Below are 24674 nucleotides of genomic sequence, written 5' to 3'. Positions count from 1 at the left end.
CTACACTCCAGCCAGCGCACAGAGACAGGGAGCTGACACTGACCTCAGCCTCTGGTTTCAGCTTCAAAGAAGGCTACCCACTGTGAATCCCCTTGTGTATGCTGGGAAGCCAGGAGAAGCTGCTCTACAAACAAGACATAAGCAAGCTAGGTTGGGGAGGGTTTGACCAAACAGAAAAAGACGACAGAGCTGTCAAAATATCTCAGCACACACAGTCTAACAGGGGAAAGCCTTTATCTGCCATGGGTCAGGTGTAATTGGGAAAGGAACACAAGACAAATTCAAGCGTAAAGCAGTCAGTTTTATATATAACTGAAATATTCCTAGCACTATTTAAAAGGCTTGAGACCCGTAGTGGCTTCTAAGCTGTTTCCTGTGAGTGGCACAAACATATTACGTTATTTTAGGTGCAGAACAAAACTTGCTTTAAGGCTGAAATAATGCATTTTGCTTGCTGCTGCTATTGCTGCTCCTCAGCAACACTCAATGACAATTAAGCAGCATGTCTTCTAACCCTAAATAAGAATTTCATGGTTAGAGACAATAGTTTGGGCCAGTATAGATGGGCCAGCTAATACATGTGAGGAAATCAATCAAATGAAGTTAGGAAATAATCTCGAGTAAACCACATAATTTGCAGCATGAATTGCATCATCTTTAATGTGAACCATCTCTAGGGATTGAGAAACACTGTTTTAAATCACATTGTTTTCTATGTGAAGTGTTCTAGGCTTGACTGATGAGATATGCATAGAGCTTAGAGAGACTAAACAGGATCTCATATGAACTTGTTGTCCTCCTTATCAGTCAGATGGAATATTCCCAATAACGAGTTAGCAAATACTAATCAATTTAGTACAAGCAGAGATACAGTAATTATTAATTTTCATGTAAAATGGGCTATAGAAAATACTGCCATTAATTTCATCTTCCCTGCTCTCAATAAACAGGACTAAGCTTAATCAAATAAGGGGGCTGGAAACCAAGCTTTATGATGAGAAACTGAAAGAACTGGGCATGTTTAGCCTGGAGGGGAGCTATGATAGCACTTTTCAAGTATTTAAAAGGCTGTCACACAGAGGAGGGCCAGGATCTCTTCTCAATCATTCCAGAGCGCAGGAGATGGAATAATGCGTTCAATGTACAGGAAGACAGATTCTAGCAGGACATCAGGAAAACTTCCTGACAGAGCAGTAAGGAAATGGAATCAATTACCTAGGGAGGTCATAGGCTGTCCCACATCAGAGGCATTCAAGAGGCAGTTGGACAGTCCTTTGTCAGGGATGATTTAACTTGGAGTTTGGCACTGAGCAGGAGGTTGCTCAATGGCTTTATAGGCACCTTCCAACACTCCAATGATTGTATAAACTTCTTGTCATCACTGTTGAACCTTAATGTGCTTTGTTATTATTTTCTCTTCTAAAGCTTTGTCCTTCCAACACTTACGGTGTGCTGTTTCTGACTGTCATTTTGCATGAATTTAATCTTAATAACTACTGTCAGCCCACCTACAGGCCCACAGCTCTTCATACTTCTAGAAAGGAATCAAAGCTGGAAGCTTGCTTATGGATTGACCATGTTTCCCATCTCTGCATCTAAAAAGAAAGTAGTGAACCATGTATACCCCTTTGGGTTCTTGGCAAGGAGCAGGAGAAAATAGTAAAAGATCTACAAGTATATCTCTAACTTGTGATCCATGTGCATCAAGTGTTTTAAAAGGAGTATTCCAACTTTCAGTGGGTCTCTAACAACAACCTCTCTTGCTTCTATGCATTTGGATGAGTACTTCTAAATAAGCCCTAGCTTGATCTTTGAGCAGCCAGCCAGGCATGGAGTCTCCAAGGCAAACAGGAAGGACCTAAAAATGGGGTACAGGGAGAAAGTGAAAACAGCACAGTAAATATGGTAGAATTGTTGGGAGGGCTTGCCATGAAAAGGTGGCATATAAATGTCGTTAATAAATAAAAGGGGGAATGTCCCTTCTTCATTCCAAGAAATGTTTTTCTTGCAAACTGCTTACGCAGTTAGCCATCAAATTAACGCTCATGGAAATTTGGGTGTGTGTGCATGTATGTCTACAGAAAAAATAAACAAAAAAGGGCAGGCTTCTCTGTAGGAATAAGAATATACATTTGAATGTGTTTGACTGAAGGGGTGCTCACAAGGTTATGTGTCTTTATATCTGTGTTCTGAAGTATGGCTGGATAGCTAATTTAAATTGGCAGTGTGGCCCCTAGCCAATAAGAGATATTCTTCCTACACACTCCTGGGCTAGAATGAGCTTGTCCTATTTTCCATATGATTTAATACACATCAGCAAGCCTCTTCCTTCCATCAGTAAGTCTCCCAACCAGAATAATAGAACAGTACCAACCACAGTGAACCAGCCTTTGCTTGCATTCTGCACAATGGCAGTGCTGTTACATGCTCATGCAATGTCCGCAGACAAATAAACAAACCCAAACCACATGTTACACAGAGAAAGGGGAAGAACAACTCATGGTACACTGCTCTAGGCACTTTTCAGCATAAAGGAATACTAGGGACAACCCAGTTAAAGCACTAGCATACAGGCAGCAGAAAAATGTAGAATAGCTCACCAGGGTATTTCCCACTCATTGTATCAATGGGAACTCAACTGTCTGTTTTTGTAGACACATGGGAAAGAAATCTAACATATTACCCCAGAACACCTTTGCTGTAAATGTAGTGACAGTTGCAACATGGATCAGGGTTACCTTGAGTTAATCCTGGACAAAGCCTGGTTATTTGATGATTAAATGATATATGTGGCCAGAGGGTATCTTTAAGCAGTTTTGTTTGGGGGTGGATCTGAGTTGGTAGGAACTGAGCAGGCAATACTTTGGGGTCCTGCTGGACAGTGTAAGTAAAATGGCGACCCAGTGTGCAGAAGTAAACTGCCATTATCATAATGATTTAATATAAATTCATGGTGTGATGCTATTAGGTATGGTTCTAGTTGCCATATCTCAAAAGAGAGATGGTAGAGCTGTGCAGAATAGGATAGCAAAAACCATCAGAAGGCTGGAGCAACTCACCTATTACATGTGAGGTTCCATGTTGGACTTTTCAGTTTACAAAAAAAGATAAGGAGGGTATGAAAATAGAGGTGCACAGAATTATGCATGCTGTGAAAATGTAGATGATGCTGTTGTTATGTGCTGTCAAGTCATCTCTGACTTGTGGTGACCTGATGAATAAATGCTGTCCAGAATGTCCTGTCCTTCATAGCCCTGCTCAGTTCTTGGAAATTCAATATTGCACAGTTTCCTTTATGGGGTCAATCTATCTCATATGCCTGGGACTTCCTTCTTCTGCCTGGGACTTTCTCTAGCATTATTGTCTCTCCAGTGAGTATTGCCTTCTCACGATGTACCCAAAATATAGCTTCAGTTTTGTCATTCTTGCTTCCAGGTAAAGTTTTTTCTCCCTCTCCCATAGTATTACAACCCAGTGCACTCCAATGAGAGACCACCACTGCCACCACCACATTGCATTGATATCTCATCTTTTTCCTCTTGTGAGGAACCCAAGACAGCTTACATAGTTACATATTATCTTCACAACAACTTTGTGAGATACATTAGGCTGAGAGTGAGTTACTATCCCAAAATCACCTGGTGAACTTTATGACCAAGTGGGAACTGGACCTCAGATCACCCAGGTTTCCAGTCCAGCACTCCAACCACCACACAATATTGGCTTCCATTTAATGGTGGGAGATTCAGGACAGTTAAAAGAAAGTGTATAGTTCAACATAGTGTGGAATTTGTTCTCACAGATGGTGAGATTAAAAAGGGGATTACACAAATGCATGGAGGATAGGGCTATCACTGACTACTCGTCTATGGCTATATGTGGCCCTTGGCAGAAGGACCACTAGAAAACAACAGAGGGAGTTCAACTATTGACCTATTTGTTGTCTTTCCAGAGGCACCTGACAGAAGGGGTTTGCAGAATCATTTTGGGTAAGGGCCGGATCACTTCTGACCAGAACCTTCATGGGCCAGATTAGTCAATGGGTGTAGCAATGCCCACTCACTTCCTTGCCCTATCTTCAATCATTTTAGCCTTTTTCCATGCTGGGAAGGCTGAGTTCTGTGCTTCTCTCTCCATGGGAAAGAAATTCAGCTGGCACCCTCTCAGCACTAACCAAGTCCCTGGCTTTGGGTAGCACACACCATGCAAAAGGACTCAACCAGTGCTGTGAGGCACAGTTGAATGTCCCAATGCAGGCCAAGTCCTAAGCTGCTAGAAACCCCCTGTGACCTCTGACGTGAAATCAGAAAGAGCAGGAATGATTCCTCTTGGAGGTAGCACCTAGAGGACATACTGGTGGAACCCCAGATGCAGAACATTCATGGGTCAGATTAGGCTTGCTGGTCAATCGTTTTCCATTCCTACAGTATGAAGACATCAAAAAAATGGCCAGAAACAAATACAAAATATGAAATAAGTAGGAAACAGCCTTATACTGAATCAGACCATTGGTCCATCTAGTCTGATACAGTGTCAATTAATTAGCATTGATTTTAGTTTCAGTTTCTGGTTTCAGACAGGAGTCTTTTCCAGCCCTACCTAGAAGTGCAAGGGATTGAACCCATGACATTTCATATGCAAAGTACATGCTCTGAAACAGGAATCATCAGGGTTGTAGTGACACATTAAGCACATTAAAGAGTCAAAAGGTTTTGAATCCCCTCTTTACAAAAGCTTTCTTACTGGACTCAGTAAGACAATAAAGTTTGCAGGGACATGTTTTCCAATAGTCCTACCTCAGGAATGCAAATCAACAATTCTCACTTATACTGTTCATGTCCAATTACATAGAAGAACTTAATTTACTGCTATCTAATATTTACATCCTAGGCACTATATAGAACTCAAATGACACAAAACTCCTCTTTGAGGATCACTGGTTTATGAGAATAAGAAATAAAAAGGAGAGGGTGGAAAAGCATGGGGAGGAAAGGTGGGGGGAGAAGGGGGGATGGATCAGGGAGAGACTGAACCACAAGTTCCCTAACTATGAGCCTCATGAGCCAGCTTCCATTCCTTCTTTTCAGCTGTTATACTAAAAATACATTAAATACATTCCTGGCATAATTTTTCTCTGTAGATGATGCAAGTCACTTCCAAAATAAGTTGTGGCACTGGGAGCCAAAGGCAAAGGAACCCTGAAAATGGCAAATGTAAAGTATCCCAGCGACAGTCAATCAGAAGGGGACAAGCTGGTAAACATTGAGGTCAGTAAGGAAAAGTACATCAAGAATAACCTAAATAGAAGTATCAATGAACAATTAAAGCAAGACATGACACTTCTCATGGGTTTGGATGATTCTGCATTAACAACCCTTTGAATGCTAACCTACAGCCTAAGCAGTAGGTCATACAGAGCAAGAAACCTGACTGCTTGTTCTGCTAAACTTTTTCTGCAGTGCACAGTTGAATTGAAATTAAATTGAAATTAAGGAGATGCACAGATGGAAACCGGTCCTGAAGAAAGCGTCACTGGATCCAGAGATGGCCACTAACTATAGACCTGTGGCCAACATCCCGTTTCTGGGCAAGGTGTTGGAGCAAGTGATGGCGGGACAACTCCAAGCACTCTTGGATGAAACTGATTATCTGGATCCTTTTCAGTCCGGCTTCAGACCTGGGTACAGTACGGAATCTGCCTTGGTCGCCCTGTACGATGACCTGTGCAGGGAGAAGGACAGGGGGAATGCATCCCTGTTGGTTCTTCTGGACCTCTCGGCGGCTTTCGATACCATCGACCATGGTATCCTTCTGGATAGGCTAGCGGGATTGGGGGTTGGAGGCACTGCTTTGCAGTGGTTCCGCTCCTATCTCAACGGTCATTTCCAGAAGGTAGTGCTGGGGGACTATGTCACTCCGCCAGGGCAGCTATGCCATGGAGTACCATAGGGCTCCATTCTATCCCCTTTGCTATTTAACATCTATATGAAACCGCTGGGAGAGGTCATCAGGAGGTGTGGCCTGCGGAATCATCAATACACTGATGATACCCAGCTCTACGTCTCGTTTTCCACTAATCCGGGTGAGGCAGTGGCTGTGCTGAACCGGTGCTTGGCCGAGGTAATGGAATGGATGAGGGCCAATAAACTGAAACTCAATCCAGACAAGATGGAGGTCCTGTTGGTTGGAGGATCGGGCTTTGGAGAGGGTGGATTTGACCTGGTCCTGAATGGTGCAACACTCCCTCTTAGGGACAAGGTCCGCAGCTTAGGAGTACTCCTCGACCTGGAGGTTTCTTTGGAAGCTCAGGTGACAGCGGTGGCGAGGAGCGCCTTCCTTCAGCTTCAGTTGATTAATCAGATGCGCCCCTACCTGGAGTACGACTGCCTGGCGATGGTGACACACGCGCCGGTGACTTCCTGCCTAGACTTCTGTAACACGCTTTACGTGGGGCTTCCCCTGAAGACGGTCCGAACACTTCAATTGATGCAAAATAGAGCTGCCAGGTTGCTGATGGGGACGGGGCGTTATGCTCACATGACTCCAGTCCTCCGTCAGCTTCACTGGCTTCCCATTGAAGCCAGGGCCCAATTCAAGGTGTTGATTATGACCTATAAAGCCCTAAACGGCTTGGGTCCTGGCTACCTGAACGAGCACTTACGTCCGTATATGCCCGACTGCCCCTTCAGATCTGCGGGAGAGTCCCTTCTCCGGGAACCCTCCATGAAAGAAATTAGGAGAGTAAGTACTCGGAGGAGGGCTTTCTCTGCGGTGGCGCCCAACCTTTGGAATTCACTCCCCAAAGAGGTCCGCCTGGCACCGTCATTACTGGTTTTTCGGCGCCAGGTAAAGACCTTTTTATTTAAACATCATTTTAATTGTTAAAATATATGATCTGTCCAGGGCAACTTCTTCCTTCTCTTTTCTCCTCCTATATTCTTTATTTACTTATTTTATACTGCTAATTTTAATTTTATATTATTATGTTTGTATCTCAGTGTATTTTTTTGTATTTTTGTATTTAATGGTAATTTATTATGTTCTACTGTATTTCAATGTATTTTATTGTGTTGTAAGCCGCCTCGAGGCTTCGGCAAGGGGCGGCATTTTAATGTAATAATAATAATAATAACAATAATAATAATAATAATAATAATAATAAACTGTATAGGAGATTTCCAACTGGACAATGAAAATGAAATGCAACTGATAATGAAGAAAATGGAGGAAAGAATTGGGCACTTTGAAAAAGGGAAAGGATGTACTGGAAAAGGAATGTCTCCTCTTAGTGGCCTATATTCTGACACAGTGGAAAATTGGGGTTTCCTATTACAAAAATGTGCTGTGGCACATCTTGATCTTCCCTTCTTTCCTGTATAAAGTTTAAATCTTCCATTGAGCAGTTTGGAACAAACTGCAGATTCATGATACAGCAAGCATATAAGTTTGTTCTAACTGTGCTTGAACAACCTATAGTTTCCTGTACAGTGGTACCTCTGCTCACGAACCAAATTGGGTCACAAACAAAAAACTTCATGAAAATTTTGACTTGGGTGGTGAACTCCACATTGGGTGGTGACCAAGATCGCAGCCATCCCCCCCCCACCCCGCCCGAGTGAGATGGCCATGATCACAGTCGCATTCATGCAGGGAAGATGTGCATGATCGCGGCTGTGCTGTGCTGCGCCCATTTTTCCTGCAGTAGCACACCCGTGATCGTGCTGGTTGGTGGGGGAGAGATGGCCGAGACTGTGCCCATCTTTCCTACAGGAGCATGCCCGTGCCAGGATTTCTTTGAAAAGCACCACCCCAACATAACTGTAACGAACAGAGTGTTGAATCTGATGAACAATAACGTGGTCTCTCATTTCCGGAGGGCTATGTAGCGCAGGAAAAAACAAGCGACTATAGACAGATTTTTCACCAAAATTGACACTGCAGCTAAGAGACAAAGAAGAGAGGAAACCCCTGAAAGAGATCTCCCCAATGTCCTTATGGAGGGGGACCCTCCCTCAAAACAATAACCTCCCCCACCAGTTTAGTGTTCTCCACTGTATTGTACAGTACTTTGTCACTTTGTTTCAAATTTTTCTGATAAAAAAAATAGTTGCAGAACGGATTAACCTTATTTACACTGAACCTAATGGGGAAATTTGACTTGGCTCATGACCAAAAATTGGCTCACAACCACATTTAGAGGGGCCAGAACGGATCAACCTTATTTACATTGAATCTTATGGGGAACTTTGACTTGGGTTACAAGCAGAGTTGTAGAACGGATTAAGTTCGTGAGCCAAGGTACCACTGTACTTGGATGTATGTGGGAACTACAGTTTGTTCCAACTCACATATGCAAGATCTAAACTTCTTCCTCTCACCAGCATTTGTCCGCAGACAGTTTCTGTGGTCATGTGGCCAGCGTGACTAAACACCGAGGTGCATAGAACGCTGTTACCTTCCCACCAAAGTAGTACCTTTTTATCTACTTGCATTTGTATGCTTTCGAACTGCAAGATTGGCAGGAACTGGGACAGAGCAACGGGAGCTCACCCCTGTCTGCGGATTCAAACTGTTGACTTTCGATCCACCAGCCCAGCAGCTCTGCAGTTTAAACCACTGTGCCACCCGCAGCCCACTATATTTCACTTAGAAATGTTTAATTATACAAAGGTAGACTAATATCAAAAACCCAAGTATTTTCAAAAGCACAAGTTTTCTGAAATGAATTTGTCAACAGTACATAGCTAGGACAATTTGTATATTCAAAGGAAGGAAATACAACACTGAACAATATGTGCACCTCAGTAGTCAACAAGGCCGACTTAATTTTGCACAGAGATGTATACTGAAAAGAATCAAGAGCACTACAAAACTGTAAGATGAAAATATACTGCGTATACTGAATTCAGCTAAAATTCATGCCAAATGATAGTTTGCTGAAGGAAAATAATACTATTAATAATGTAGCAACTGAGCACCAGTGTGATATAGTGGTTAGAATACTAGACTGGGAAATCTGGGTTCAAGTTCCCACTCAGCTTTAAAGCTCTTCGGGTGACTTTGGGCCAGTCACTCACTATCAACCTGACCTATTTCACAGGCTTGATCTTGTGAAGATAAAATGGAGCTATGTAAATTGCTTTGGTCTCAAGAAAAAAAAGACAGGATATAAATGTGGTGGTGGTGATGGTGGCGGCGGCGGCAGCAAAGTGCTTTACAAGCAAGTTAATGCTCACAACAACCCCTGGGAGGCCAATCATTATTGGTTTCAATTTCAGAGTCTGGGGAACTGAGGCTGAGAAGTAGTTACATGTACAAAGCTATACAAGACATAGCAAAGGGTGTGTGTGCCTTGAATCCTGGTCTTGTACATCAAAGCTCACTGTAGATGGACTATAATAGACTTATTTTATTTAATCAAACTTTAAACAATTTGATGATTTGTGAAACTTAAATATTACACACAGTTTGTGAATAGGTTATGGCACTGGCATATATGGACTCGTTTCTTTTATTGCCGCATGTCAGCCTGCAGAGTTACGGCAAACCTGCTGGTTACCGAGGCAAGAATGGTTCATTTACATTTCTTTGTGTTTTGACATTTAAATTATACTAATCTTACGTTTAATTGAATTAATCTATTTTGTGCAGAGGAGAGGTTCTGCATTAAACAACTCCCTTTCTTCTATAATGGAAAGTTCAGTACTGCCTGAGCCTGCGGCATGGCAAAATATCTCTGTAACTACAGCTCTAGATGGCTGTGCTCAGAGGGAGTACAGGGGAGGGAGTGCGGGGGATGCAAGCAGAGGTTTAACAAAGAATCACTTTAACAGAAACTCCTGAGTAATGGCTTTGCCCCAAGCCAAGAACAACATCATCTCAATGTCAGCAATTAGAAGAGGGATCAGCCAAGCAGCACGGCCCCCTTCAAACCCCTCATAAGCACAGCTTTGCTCATAGGGCTATCATAAGCTGAGTGCTGTGCACATGGAGCCCTTTGGGTAGGAATTTAAAGTCTGCCTACTATTTCTCTTTGGTCAGGTCAGAAGGAAGTGCAAATGAAAGGACAGTATAAAGTAGGCCCTGACTACCAAGTAGAGATTGTTGGACTACAAGGGATCCTTTTTAGAAGGTTCCTCTCCAGAAACTCAGAAACTATGCCATGAGTTGCTGTTGTCTCAGAACTTATTATTTCAGAACTTGGAATGGATTACAAGAAACAACATGAGACAACCAAAATAAAGGGCTTCAGACAGATCATGAAATAAGTTTGCTAATAAAAGTCAATTTGATAGAAAATACATAAGATTTTATCATTCATACTGGTGACCTATTTAGTAAACAAGCTTTAGGTTTACAAAGAACAAGTCAACTGATCGTACAATTAATTTTGTGGGACAGCTAAAATTATTTTCACAAAATAAAAGAAAATGAGTATTTTCATTACTCCCTACAAAATCAGAGAATGAATTTGTTATCAGCTGGTGCAGAATTCTGCGGGGCTTTACTTATGACATATTAAAAAGTATATCTGGTGTTTATTTTTTCACTCTCTTCTGATTATGAGTAAATAACTTAAGGCATGTAGGCAACATCTCCTGTAAGATTAGGATGTATGAGACATCAGGTGACATGGTTTTCTGCATAGGCCAGTTTGTGCTGTTGGCTTTCATGTGCTGTTTGCTTTCTCCAATGGACTAGCAACTGCCAAGCCTTCCGTCTTTCCTGTTCACTTTAGTTCCTGATAAAGTATTATTATTCATACATATTTGCAATGGTAAATACTATTCAGCTAAAAACACATTTACCCAAATCTGCATGAGTTAGGCATTCCTTTTTAGAGCATCTGGATCTATTTTGCATAGGTCTTCTGCCTGTGTGTTGATCCCAAAAATAATGCACCCACTAAGGCAGCCTCATCCATCTTAGTTACCTGGTGCCGGGCTCGGCTCTGGTCCAAAAGCTGTCGAGACTGAAGCTTCTGCTGTTGCAGCTGCTGTAGGGCAAAATGGAGTTGATAGCTGCCAGCACTTGGTGAGGCCTTAGGATGCAGTGGTTGGCTTCCTATTATCTTGCTATGTATGTTATTCTCCACATCCCCTTCCCAGGCAAAGCTGTCTGTATCCAGGGTCCTGCAATGACAAAAGTTTCACTTTAAAAGCTGAACACCACTGAAGCACATCTGCATTCAAAAAGAGAACATGTCCAAAGGTCTTTCTTGCTGTTGCCACAAGGCAGTACAGCAGCTATAACCTATGCTGTATACAACTGTCAGCTCTTGAAAAGTGTGTCCAATTTCAGCCAATAGTTTACTTTGGGATATAGATTCCCAAAATGAATAAGCAAAACTTGTGTGCTTGAAAATATATGGCAAAAATGGAAAAAACATGACCCACATCAAGTGGGATTCCTAAATATAGCTCTACAAGTCCATTTCAATGCAGCCCCAAATCTCATGAAAAGCTTCAACGTTTTACTTATTACAAATCCCTGCTCTTGTTAGAATAAGGCCTATCTTTTCTTCTCTACTTTATTCAATAGGCAAGGTCGGCTGTTGACCTTCTGGGAGACAGTTCTACCATGTTCCCCAGACCAAAGAAAGCAAGCAAGCACAGGAACCTCAGGATTAGTCATATCAACAATATCAAAAACCTATCAGATGGCAACAAAACACCGTAAGAAAACTAACTCAGTGAGCACATAGAAAAGATCAAATGATGGATTACATTCCAGGAGGCCCTTACTACCTTGCCTCATATACCTGTTATCTGGAAGGACAAGACAATTTCAACCAATCACTGCAGTGGTGGGTGAACTGCCCTATTCCTCAAGAACAAGAATCTATGGGAAAAAACATTCCTATTTTCTCAGAGGTAAGACAGGAGCATAGTCAATATTGCTTAGGATGCAAAACAGTACTAATGAACTGAAAATAAGGGCAGGCAACCGACAGATTTGCCAAGTCCTCTTATAGCGGAATCCCTTGCAGTACCCACTGGTCAAATGCTGTATCTGTTGATGCAAAATCAACAAGTGTGCAGATACACACACCACTGTCTTACAGATTTCATCAAGAGGAAAGCACCCTCTGAATACTGCAGATACTGTTTAGCGCCACTCATGCAATGAAACCCTGTGGTGGTACCTTGCTCAGGTTCCTATAGAACTATTATTAGTACTAACATGAATTATGCAGAAGCCCAGAACAGACAGGCCTATAGGTAGACTTTTCATGTAACATCCAACAAAACTGAAGCTGGGTTCATCTTGTTCCTTGTATTAGTGTAACAGAAGAGGAAGTTCTCAAATAAGCAAAGGTTTTTATTTAAAGGCAAAAGCACTCTTGCAGCTTTGCCTTGGAGCGACAGAGCTCAGCTGTGAAATGCAATGTGATACATGCCAGTGAAAGCTTGACTGTTTGCTTTGAAGTGTGAGTTCATGGACCTGGGTGCAGAATTGTACTCTCTTAGACCAAGCAAATGGGCTTTGTGGAGAACAGGTGGTAGATTGATACGGCCTGGAATACAAAGTCCCCCTGAAGCATATCACATGATTCAATGATTCCTGGTATGTGGCTAAATTTAAAAACAAGCAGTTTCCCCATGCTTAGTCGGAGTCCTATCTCCACATGCTGTCTCACTGGGATCCTCTTAATTCTTACTTACAGTCTTATGCCTTCATCTGAAGAAATTTCTTTAATTTCTGAAGACTGGCATGTATGCTTAATGCTACTACCTCTCAGTGCCACTGTGAATGGTTATACCCAACATGAACTTGGCAAACTAGACTCCAAACTGAATACGTAGGAAGGGTCTAGATTATTTTTCTTCCTCACTTAGAATAGATTTAGAACAGCATCCTCCAAAAATTGAAATTAAAAGATTAAGACAAGCAACCCTACTTGATTTTTTAGAGATGACAGTATTGTAGCAAGAGGAGGGATATTCACAGAACTGGAGATATATAACTAAGGTGGGGAAGATAAAGAACTGATAGTGAACCTTGCATTCTCTTCTGTAAAGCTAGAATTAACATGGAGAAGATGACAGAAAGTGACTCTGATAGCAAATAATAAGAACTTCAGTTCTTGCCCCCAAATTTAAGGAAACCTCTGCAAAGGTAATTAGATCATACATGTATTTAATAGCAATTACATGTCCTTCCTTTTTTGCTATAAAGTCACCAAGGTGGTACATAACAAATTCAAGCAAACTTATATAGTTGTATAGTAAAATTGTATTGTTTTAACAGCTAAATTAAACAGATATATCTTTGCACCTACTCTGAAAGCCAAGGGAACAGGGGCCCATTGTAATTCTTCAGGAAGTTTAAGCTCACAGTTTAAGCTTAGCAGAGAAGAAAGTCCTTTCCCATGTGTGAAAACAAATGAGTTTGTGTGTGCTTAGTATGAACTAAAAAGACTTATAACAAGACAGGTGGTCCCTTAGAGACCCTAATCCAGGCTTCTTTATTCCAGTGAAACTGGCTGAGGAAGTGTGAGAGTTATAGTTAGACTATTATTAGTTAGACCTAGACTATTATTGTTTTAGAGACCAACTACTTGAATTAATCCCAGAAAGCAAATCATGGTCTTTAAGACAGATATAATATGGCTTTTAGACTGTGTACTTGTTAGCAGCAGTACACAGTATTTTCTTTATTTTCCAGGTACCTGACTCTATCAAGGGGGAGGGAACACTTAGGAGAAATAGTGCCAACTGCCTTGGCCATTTCATGTGTCACACAAGCCCCTGAGAGGAACCAGCTAGAACACAGAAGTCAATACTGTAGTAAACAATTCTGTCTGGTATGGCATGTCTTTGAATAAATATAACTTCTTTTATGTACCTGGAAATCATATAACATTTAATTTCTAGAACACATCTCTCCTCAATCCCCGACAATGGGTTCTGGCTTCAGGTTGCTGGAGAAGTGTTAAGAAAGGCCACTGGCACATAGAATAGTCCTTGTCCCTCAAAATATGACATTAGGTTACAAATATTTTGCTTGGGTTGTAAGAAGAGAGCCAAGGCTTCCGGGTCTATTTCCTGGAATATCCAAGAATCAAACAGAGCCAGCTTGGCCAAAGATGTGAATCAGCTATGAGCATGCTGGAAACAGATATAAGCACATCTATCAGAACAAATCACTTTTCGCTTTCTTCAGCAGCCTAGAATAATGTACCAAAGAATCTTCTGGTAAAATACCAGTTAGAAAAGGGAGCTGTCCAGAAACTGCTCTCCTTGGTTCCAGTATCTACATGTTAAAGGAGATATGAAAAAACTGGGAGACAGAAAGGAGTTTTGTCATGAATTTCTAATTTTAGAAGAGGCAGAAGGACATTCTAAAGCCACTGAGATGTATGCATTTATTTTAAATACATCTAATTTATAAAATGCACCCTCAACTTAAATTCATATTCCTCTAACAAATGATATTTAATGAAAACCCAACCATACAACCAAGTTACGCAGCCTTTCTTTCCCATCATAAGAAGAGCCATGCTAGATCAGGCCCATGGTCCACCTACTCCAGCATTCTGTTTACACAACAGCAAACCAGCTGCACACAGGATCCCATAACCGGGATGCGAGAGCAATAGCACCTTGTGCCCAAGTTCCCCAGCAACTAGTATACACAGGAATACAACACCAGAAAAGAAGACAATCTGTTAATCGATTTTACTACTGAAGAGGGCTCCTTTCATCACCGGAAGAAACTGAAAAAGGAAAGAACCACATTACCAATAGTACAGCTATCCCAAAAGTATAATTTATGCTGACCCAGCAAGGCAAAAATCAGAACATGAGAAAAAAGTGACCAAATGATGAACAGTGAACCTAGGAAGGAGAGTTAAATGACTAACAATCTCCTGCACATATCCTTTCATCATAAAGGATGAGATATTACCATCATAACTTTGAAGCAATAGGAAGAATACCTCTTGCTACTTCTGAGAAATTTCCATTTTTAACCATTAATTTTTTGTTGACTTCTGTAAAATGTTTTCAGCCTTGAAGATGGCTCCTCTCCCTGAGACAGGCAAGGCTGACATGTTACATAGAAACACAGAAACAGAGCGAGTCAGAAGGGGCCTCCTGGGCCATCTAGTCTGACCCCCAGCTCCAGCCGGCTCTGCTCACAACATGCCCACCGATTGGCTCCTTCAGAGGAAGGTGCCACCTTGCCCTTCTATATTTCTCTGGAAAAGCTAGAAGCAATCCCATTAATCAGAGCTGAAACAAAAAAATGTATCAACGGGTTGCCACATGTACAGAATAACAATGTCAACTAATAAAGAAGAGGGGGAGAAAAGGATTAGAGGTCTGAACAGAGGAAACATTCCAGACTCCGTAATTCATCTACATCTCCATATATACCGGAAAAGCAGAAGCCTCAAAATCATTCATGCTAATTTCCTGGAACAAAACAGAGGAGGCTGGAATGCCCTCTGGGAATCCTAGAAAACAAAAATCAGTAACAAGCAGTTTCTACTTTCTCTTGTAGCTCCCAAAAGGTATTGCTCAACCTCAGGATGCATCAGAAGAGTACTATTCCATGGAAGATTTCCAGACAAATCACTGCTCCAAATTTTTCTGCAGAACCTCTTATCAAAGGAAGCATATTCAAAGAAAAATATATCTTACAGTGTTTGTAAAATATTACATGGAGATAAAATTGTTCTTCAGGGAGGGGGAACTATCACAGAAGGCCAAAACGGTCACTGCTCCCCTCAAGGAGAGGGCTGTCATTCCAGCTGGTAGTTGTTCCACTATTCTTTAGTTCTCCTGACTCTCTGCACAGACTTGGGTTATTCATCCATGGTAGTTTTGCCATTCTTCCTTTTTCTTATACATGGCCCTTTTAAATTTGAACCCTTAAAGCAACCTTCCTGGTTTCTTTATATGTCCTTTTTGTTCTCCCATTGGAATGGTTTGTGATTCTGCCTACAATATATTGTTTTTAAGAAACTCCTGCCCTGCTCTTTTTTCTATCAATATTTCTGTTTAAAGAATCTCACCTAGTGTACATATGTTGGCTCAGTCATCAATGGAGACTGTCACCAAGAAATTAGAATAAGACATAGACTTGGAATGGCAGCAATAAAAGAACTCAAAAAGACCATCAAATGTAAAGATGTTTCACTGGAGACCAAGGCCAAGAGCATCCAAATTACTGTATTTCTGATCACTATGTATGGGTGCGAAAGCTGGACACTGAAGAAGGGAGGAAAGGAAGACAAGAGAAAAAATGTTGCATTTGAAACACAGTGTTGAAGGAGAGCTTTGAGAATTACCCTGGACTGAAAGACAAGCAAATGGGTCCTAGATCGAATCAAGCCACACCTTTCCCTATAAGCACAAATGACAAAACTGAGGCTGTCTTACTTTGGACACATCATGAGAAGTCAAGACTTCCTGGAGAAGACAATTATGCTAAGGAAAGTCAAAGACAGGAGAAGAAAAGGAAGATGAGCGATTAGAGGGAGGGATTCCATAAAGGAAGCCACAGCCTTAAGTTTACAAGAGCTTAGCAGGGCTGTCATGAACAGGACATGTTAGAGAGCTATCTTTCATACGACTGCCATAAATCAAAGATGACTTGATGGTACATAACTCAATATTTTTGTAAACTTATGAAAACCAGCTTTCCTAAACTACTGGATACACATCTGCCTATACTCAGCTTTCCCATTTCTCAGCATCATGAATAGCAAGAAGAGGCAGTTTCTCCCACCCAAACTTCCTACTGCTTTCTCCTCAAACACTTCTTCCCTGTTGGTGAGAATTACATTTAAGATAGCTAACCCATTTCTCTCATCTCTTTCCTCTGGAAAATGAAATTGCCAGCAAAGCAAGGTAGGAATTTATTTAGTCCTTTCATTCTTGGCAGAGTTTGATGTCCAACAGTTATCAGTGTAGCTGGAATGGGATTATGGAATGTGCTCCCTGGAGAGGAGTGCCTGGTGCTGAGTTTATATTCTTTTCAGCACCAGGTCAAAACCTTTTTAATTACTATTTAAAAAAATTAATACTTTAATTGTGTTGAACAGTCGCTTTGATTTTGTCCTTTATGTAAATTTTTATTGAATTATGTTATTTATACATGTGATTTTATTGTATTTCAATTTTATGAATTGTGAGCCGTCCCGAGATGTCAAGGCATAAGGGATGGTATACAAAAGTTTTAAATAAATAAAAATAAAAATAAATAGCTGATACTACTATTCTGACACTTCTCTTTAGGAGTCTGGTAATCTGATCTAAGGAAGCAGCATCCAAGCCTTTTGCCTCGTCTATGGAAGATTCCTACAACAACATTATTTTCCTCTCATTTTTTTACACAACTGTTTTCAATTGCCCTTCCAAGCTCAGAGTCATGCATTTTCTCACATGTCTATACATCCTTTACAAATAAGGTCATTCCTACCTTCCTTCCTAGTCCACTCTTCTTGAATAAGTTATATCCCAACTTTTGCATCACGGATCTCATCCCACCACGTTCCAGTACTCCTAATCTGAGCTCTGAGCCCACAGCCCTTCAAGGGAGGAAGAACCAATGAAACTACAGTCTGTACTCCAAGGCCCTTCAACTTCCTATCCATGCACAGCCTTATAATCACTTGCAATTTGTTCAAAACTGGTTTGGGCAGTATTATTTGTTCACATGTGGATCAAAAGAAAGGGGCGATGCTCAGTAGGCTTGCTGAGTCTTTACAACTTTTGCAATATCCTGGATACATGGCAGCAGAGAGACAACACGCCTCTAGTGATATATCACGACAGCACCAATCATCACATGGCTGTTCCTACTGGGGAAAGCATTAACATTCTTTCCATCTACTGAGTTCTCCTTTCCACTCTGTGGTACCTTGATCAACTGTCCTTGTCTAGAATAATCATTGTGGGAAGGCCCTGGAATTTATATAGCTCTAAACACAAAAATGCTTCCCGGTTATCTTTTTTGTGTATGGCTTTCTTCCATGTGCCAGTCTCCTATATCTGGTTTTCGTCCTCTTTCTTAGAAACTGCTCTTTAATATCATCCATCGGTACAAGTGCTTCCTGTGTTGTATCCTTAAAGTCTTCATCAGTTCTGATAAGCTGATATATGGACAAAACTTCCTGAAGCCCTTGTACTTTCTGTTCCAGCAGGGATTCCAATAGCATGTATTTGTTGCACAACAACAGGCACAGACTTTGCAAGTCAACACAGCAGTACCACTGCTGACCATGTTGCTTGATTCTCTGTAGGAATAGTGCAGTCTTCCTGAACTGACACTTCAAATTCCCATGCAAAACTCAACTCCACATGGCAGCAGCTAAAAAAAGCTGGCCATTTCCTAAATCAATTTATTTATGCTGTTAGCCATCTAGAGAAGCTAGCAATTGGAGGGCATACAAATTTCATAAATAAATAAACTGTCAGTGGAGAGTTATCAGGATCACTTCTGCTGCCATCTGTCAATTTTTAAAAGAAACTTAGGCAACAGTTAGAGTAACTAGAAGGTGCACATTAGGCTGCTTTACCAGCTTGTTTCTAAGCCATGTGTGCTGCAGGTGTTGGGTATAGAACTTTGAGATGAAAGACATATGCATTCTCTTTGGAGCTCATCAGGTCCAATAATATTTAGTCAAAGAGGTGGAGATAAAGACTCTGAGGCTGATAACTCATTCTCACTCATGATTCAGAGTCCTCCTGAAGCCACAAGATGTTCTGTTCTCATGGACCAAGAATGAGTTTCCACATACATTTGCCAGTCACTGGCCTCTGCACTGAATAAACTGAACCATATATTCCTTAGCTCTACATACAGCTTTGCTGAAATGTTATCTACTCAGAAGAGGACATGAGTGGGATGGTATAACATGGTGTCCTGCAACAGCAGTGGGTTGGACTCGATGGCCTTCATGGCCCCTTCCAACTCTTCTAGTCTATGATTCTATGGGCATCTAATTATCTAATTCCTGATATTGACAGTTAGCAGGGCCTGTTTTATCGCCTGGAGCTCTGGCCAAATTAGGCTGTAACAAGATCCTGACTAAGTCCATTGTGTGACCTTCTCCTTATGTGGGCTCCAATTGGAACAGATGGGGCACCTTTGTTATTATGGCCCTGCACAGTTCTGACAAGCTCATTCCCCAGATTCAAACAGAAGTCCAGTATTTGACAGACATGGTCTGATCACCTTAAAAATGGAGACATGAACTGGCCTGGATGTTGATATAGTTCTTGTCCCTCCCTGCCAATGAGAAAAAAATGCTGGATGTGGACAGAGACAATACTCTGAGTATGCGGGACTGACAAGAGTTACTGCCAGGCTGGAAGACAATCAACCAGATACTGGTCCAGAGCAAAGGGCAAGAATGAATAGGGCTGCCACTAATGATACAAATAGATCAAAACCGAAAGAAAATCTAATAGCTGATATGCACAGAGGCAAAAGGAAAGTCTGATGCCACACAACACATAGAACTGGAACAACTCAACAATTTTTGTGAAGTCAGCAATCTGTTTATTGTAAATACATACTTCAGGCAACTAGTCAGATGACTGTACACATGGACACCACCAGGCGGCCAATACAGAAATCAAATGGACTATGCAACTGTAAGTTGGAGATACAGAAGATGTATTCTTGCTGCCAAGGCAAGGCCAGGAGCAGGAGCAGGAGCAGGCTGTGGCAATGACCACAAACTCTTAATATCAAAAGTCAGAGTCAAACTGAAAAAATAATTCACAGAAGCGTTGTGACAAAATACAACTTAAATAAAAACCCCGAGGAATTTAAAGTCTACATAAAGAACAGATGTGCATTACTGAACTCTACTGACCATGAACTAGAAGAACTGTGGATTGAAAACAGAGCCATTATTAGGGAAGAATGCCAAAAAACAATGGCTGAATCAAAAGGGAAAAAACTAGATGGATGACAGAATAAACAATATTGCTAAAAGGTGAGAAGCAAAAGCAAAGGTGACAAATATGACTCAAAATGCAGTCAAAAAGGAACTGAGGGACTAGGCAGTCCCCCCCCCCCCCCGTCTTTTATGCTACCAGGACAGGGGCGGGGTGGGCTCCCACCCACTCCATGGTGCTGAGCTTTGGAAGTTTTCTCTGATCTGTGGCAAAGCCCATGTGTGTAATTGCACAGGGACCAAAAAGAAGAAACAATATTGCTAAAGGAAGGTGAGAAGCAAAAGCAAAGGTGACAGAAATAGCATCAGAATCCTGAATGCAAAATTTTCAGTGACTAGTCCATAGTGAAAAAAAAAAAAACTATTACCACTAGTGGTGCAAAGAAATAGAAAAGAACAATAATGGAAAAATAAGTGACCCTTCCATAAGATCCAAGAAATCAAAGGAAAATTCAAAACTAGATTAGGAATGCTGAAAGGCCAATAGGGGAACATACTATTTGACTGAAAGAAAATAACAAGAAGGTGGAAACAATACAGAAGAGATAAAAAGATAGCAGGCTCCTTCAAAGAGGAATCCTATAAGGAACAGCTTGCAATATTAGAAAGTGAAGTGAAAGCAGTTCTGAAAGTACTTGGAAAGAATAAAGCACCCAGAGTTGATAGGGTAAGCAAGTGAGTGATTCCAAGCTGCAGAGATTAAATCAGTCAAAATCCTAACAAAAATATACTAACAAACAGAAAAAAATAGAAGAATGAGCCACAGACAAGAAATGTTCAATATACATCCAACCCTCAAGAAAGGAGCCGCTAAGGAGTGCAGCAACTATAGGATCCTTGCTCTAATTTCCCATGCAACCAAAGCAATGCTCAAGGTGTTGCAACAAAGAATGATACCCTGTATGGAGCAAGAAAAGCCTAACGTTCAAGCTGGATTCTGAAAAAGAAAAGGCACTCAAACATCAAGAAAAGGCACTATCACAAACATCTGTTGGCTACTGGAACACTCCAAAGAATTTGTTTCAACAGATCAGTCAATGCTTTGTAGAAAACAGCAAAGCCTTTGCCTGCCTGGATCATAAGAAGCTATAGATTCTGAAAGAAATGGGTGTGTCCTGATGAGTAACTTCTATCGTGGATGAGAAATTAGTGTTATGACAGACTATGGAGAAATAGATTGGTTTTTCATAGGCAAAGGCATCAGATTAGTTGCTATTTGTTCAACCTGTACTCAGAAGAAAAGAAAGATTCAGATCAGAGGAAACAGGAACAAAAGTTGATTGAAGACACATAAAAAATTCAGGATATGCAGATGATACTATATTACTTACAGAAAGCTGCAATGAACTGAAATGACTTTGGATGAAAGTGAAAGAAGGTAAAAGAGCAGGACTGCAGGTGAATATCAAGAAAACAGATACCATGATTACAGAATAATCCCAACTGATGTAGTGGCCCAACTGCACATTCCCCACTCCTTCTATCTCTCAGAGAGTTGCGCTGCAAGGTGGTTGCATCTCCGCCAGCTAGCTGAGTCCTCTTACAACTTGGCAGCAGGAGCTGGAAAGGCAGAGAAAAGTGGCAGCAGTGGCAGCACCTCCCACAGTGACTGGGGTCTCCAGGGGGCTCACGGGGCAGCATTGCACAGTGGGAAGTGGCAGCTGGAACAGGCACCAAAGAGGGCACTCACTGAGGCCTGGCATCTGATATAGCAGCCCAGTCGTACATTCCTTGCCCCTTCCACCTCCCAGAGGGCCGCACTGAGAGATGGTCACGTCTCCGCCAGCCAGCCAAATCCTCTCACAACTCAGCAGCTTGATATAGGTCTGCGAAAATACATGCTGGCAATGCTAGATGCCATGGAGTGAAACAGTGGGAACGCTGAAACATTGGAAGGGTTTATGTAAGGAAAGCCTGAAGACAATCTGATTAAGGTTTTCTGGATTCAATTGACATTACCCACACTATCATGTTCAGAAGAACTAAATTTACCAGTTATTAAATAACTAGCTTTTGGCAGAGTGGGCCTTCATTCAGTCCAAAGTAGCATCTCTGGACCTTGGCCAACCCTGGCCTTTATGAGCTGGGAAATACTTGGCAGATGAGTGCCTTCTTTTTCCCTCCATTCTTCTCCTTTCATAGGAAAGCAAGATTTGAAAACAAATGGGAATACATATGGGAAACAAGTCAAGGGGAAAATGATAGGTCATCTGGCTAAGAGGTTCATTGCCTCCATCCCATCACTAGTCATCAGGTCAGTGGAGAAGAGGCAGTAATGGCAGCCATGCTGATCTCTTTTGTGTGATTTGGATTAGCAGAATCACAGAGCGCAGAGCAACCTTTCTCTCAATTAGCAAAAGCTCAATGGGAAGATACTGAGTAGGAAGAAGCCTGCCTTCAGGATGCCTGCATATGCTTTAATGCTGGCACATGGACCCAGCCTACTGGAACATTTTAATGATAAAAATACATGTGATGAGATTAGCATGGCTGAAAGGGCCCCTGTTGCTCCTTTTTATTTGGGAGTGGGGAAAAAGCTCCTTCTGAAGACAATGTACTCTCCAATTCAACATTAAAAATTGAACAAATGCAAAACAAAGCAACAGCAGAATATTTGAAGAGCACAAACTTGGTTCACCTATCAGTGTGCTGCACAAACTCCACTAAAATCCATGGAAACTGTTTCACAAAAGAGAATTACTCTCACAATTGCAATGTGTACTATGAACAATCCAAATTTGCCTTGATATGAAAAATGATCATATTACATTTTAGACCAGCCCAAAGTACTCGGCATGATTGCAGCACTATTCTTCATGTAGCACTATTTCCCAAAGTGTGTACCGGATCCCACTAGCACTCCTTGAACCATTCATTGATACTGTAAATATGGTGGGTGCATCCATTACCCTATGCCTGTCAGAACACAGAAGGCACCATGTAACATTGATCTGTTCTCTAGACTGGCGCTGAAAACTGACATGAATCAGTACAGAACAGAGGTCTTGGCAGAGTCTAAAGGCACATCAGTCCTCACAAATGAATTCCTTAGCAAATTTTACATTAGGGGAAATCTAAAATATATTATTGGTGGACCATAAGTGGCACAGCATTACTGTAACACAAAAGATAAAAATGAATTCTCCAAACAGAATGAATTCAACAGCACACATAGGTCCTATTTACGTCTTTCCCACCTACTTCCTTCCAGTGAGACGCATTTTCATGCAAACAAGCATGCTTCAGACTTCTGTATATCACTATATTAGTTTTAGCTCAGTTACAAAGCTTTGCCCCAAACTGAAAATCCACAATGCAACATTTCATTCTTTATAGGATGACATGTAAATGGAAGGTGGAAGCCATGGAGCCCAGTACTGTGGAAAGGAGTGTAAGTTGGTTTCATATAGACCCAAAATACAGGTGTGGCATGCAAGAAAGCCTAAGGCATCAATAATATACTCAGCCTTTCCCAGAAAGCATCTCTGGCAGGAGGCCAAGCCCCAAAATTTTCAGAACTCTTAAACAGGCCAGGAAGCCAAGACGTTCTCCTTCAATTAAAGCTGTTTTTCATCAGTGGAGTGAGATGGATCCCCTTACCTTTCAAGGAATTTGAAGGTTAATGTCTAATATTTATAAAATTCTTTGTGTTTTGATGGGCAAACTGTTAACATGCTGCACTAACAAATATAACGCTGCTGAGAGAAACTGAAAACATTTTTAAAAAACCAAAAAAAAGTATTAAATACTTTGAAAAAAACAGTTTAGGGTGAGTCATACAAGAGGTACTTCACAGGAAAAAGGAGCAAGAGAGGGCTTGTGCCAAAACAAATTTAAACAATGTAAAACTAGGTTAAAGCCTTTTACACTCTTGGCTAATTATTTTCCTCCCTTCCCCTATCCACAAACACTGGCATGTGTGGTGAAGAATGCAACATATGAAGACTGGGTTCAGAAACACTGCACAGGGCTGAGGCAAAAAATACCTGGCAGCTGCTAAAACGAAACTTCAAAGACTCAGCTCACTTTGAAAGCCCATCAGGCAGGAGCCATTCTTCCCCCTCAGCTTCCCTAGGAGCCTGTGGGAAACTTAACCACTTCAGCATGTTTAGCAGACTTCAGGTTCTTCCAAGCAGGTGATAGTGAGAAACAAGGATAACAGGAGCATCCAGTCCCTTTCACACATTCAGACAGAAAGCATGTACAGGAGCCAAGCAGGCATGGGTTTGCAGCTAAAACCAAGAAGTCATTAGGCTGTCCGCTAATAGATAAAGGAATGGGTTCAGTGGGGACAAGACAAGATCATTATGCATTGACTCCTACTGCAGAGACATTTGACATTTCTACATATCTTCCTCTTCTATTTTTTCAGGGTTAGCCAGACAAGGCCTTCTCCTTTTAGGACCTTTTCAGTGTAGCCAAAATGAGTGATAAGGACTCATTTTGATCCTGCAAATTCCTGTACTATCTCAGATAAGTGTATAATATGCCAAACCTCCATGGGATGTGAATGCAAATCCTAGCTCAGGTGTTTTGGTAAAATACACACACAGAGAGACACTCATCTTTCATCTTTAAAACTAACAACATACTAGGAATGCTTAAACTAGAAGTTGCTTGAAAAGGAATCACTCTAAACTGTAGGTAAGCATTGAAACAACTTAGATGGAGTGCTACTGTTCAATCTGCAGCTTAAAGTGGCCAATTCTTTTCATGCTGGCCACTCAGAAGACTTTTCTTCAACAGTAAAATTGGA

General features: G+C 41.3%; 1 protein-coding gene across 4 annotated transcripts in view; it reads right to left on the bottom strand.

Moving 5' to 3' along the window:
- TTLL5 (tubulin tyrosine ligase like 5) overlaps positions 1-24674 on the bottom strand; it is a 155250-nt gene that overhangs the window by 26917 nt on the left and 103659 nt on the right. For 3 of the 4 annotated variants that reach the window (XM_044436882.1, XM_044436881.1, XM_044436883.1), the window contains exon 31: positions 10934-11132. In XM_044436882.1, the coding sequence (XP_044292817.1) occupies positions 10934-11132 (199 nt within the window). Of the gene's footprint in view, positions 1-10933; positions 11133-24674 lie in introns of those variants that run through there. The other variant, XM_044436884.1, reaches the window with a different exon arrangement.

Source organism: Varanus komodoensis, unplaced genomic scaffold, assembly GCF_004798865.1.
Source record: "Varanus komodoensis strain SLA01 unplaced genomic scaffold, ASM479886v1 scaffold3, whole genome shotgun sequence".
In the NCBI taxonomy this organism is placed as follows: Eukaryota; Metazoa; Chordata; class Lepidosauria; order Squamata; family Varanidae; genus Varanus; species Varanus komodoensis.
Note: the sequence above shows the minus strand (reverse complement) of the source record. Positions and strands in the feature narration are given on the sequence as shown.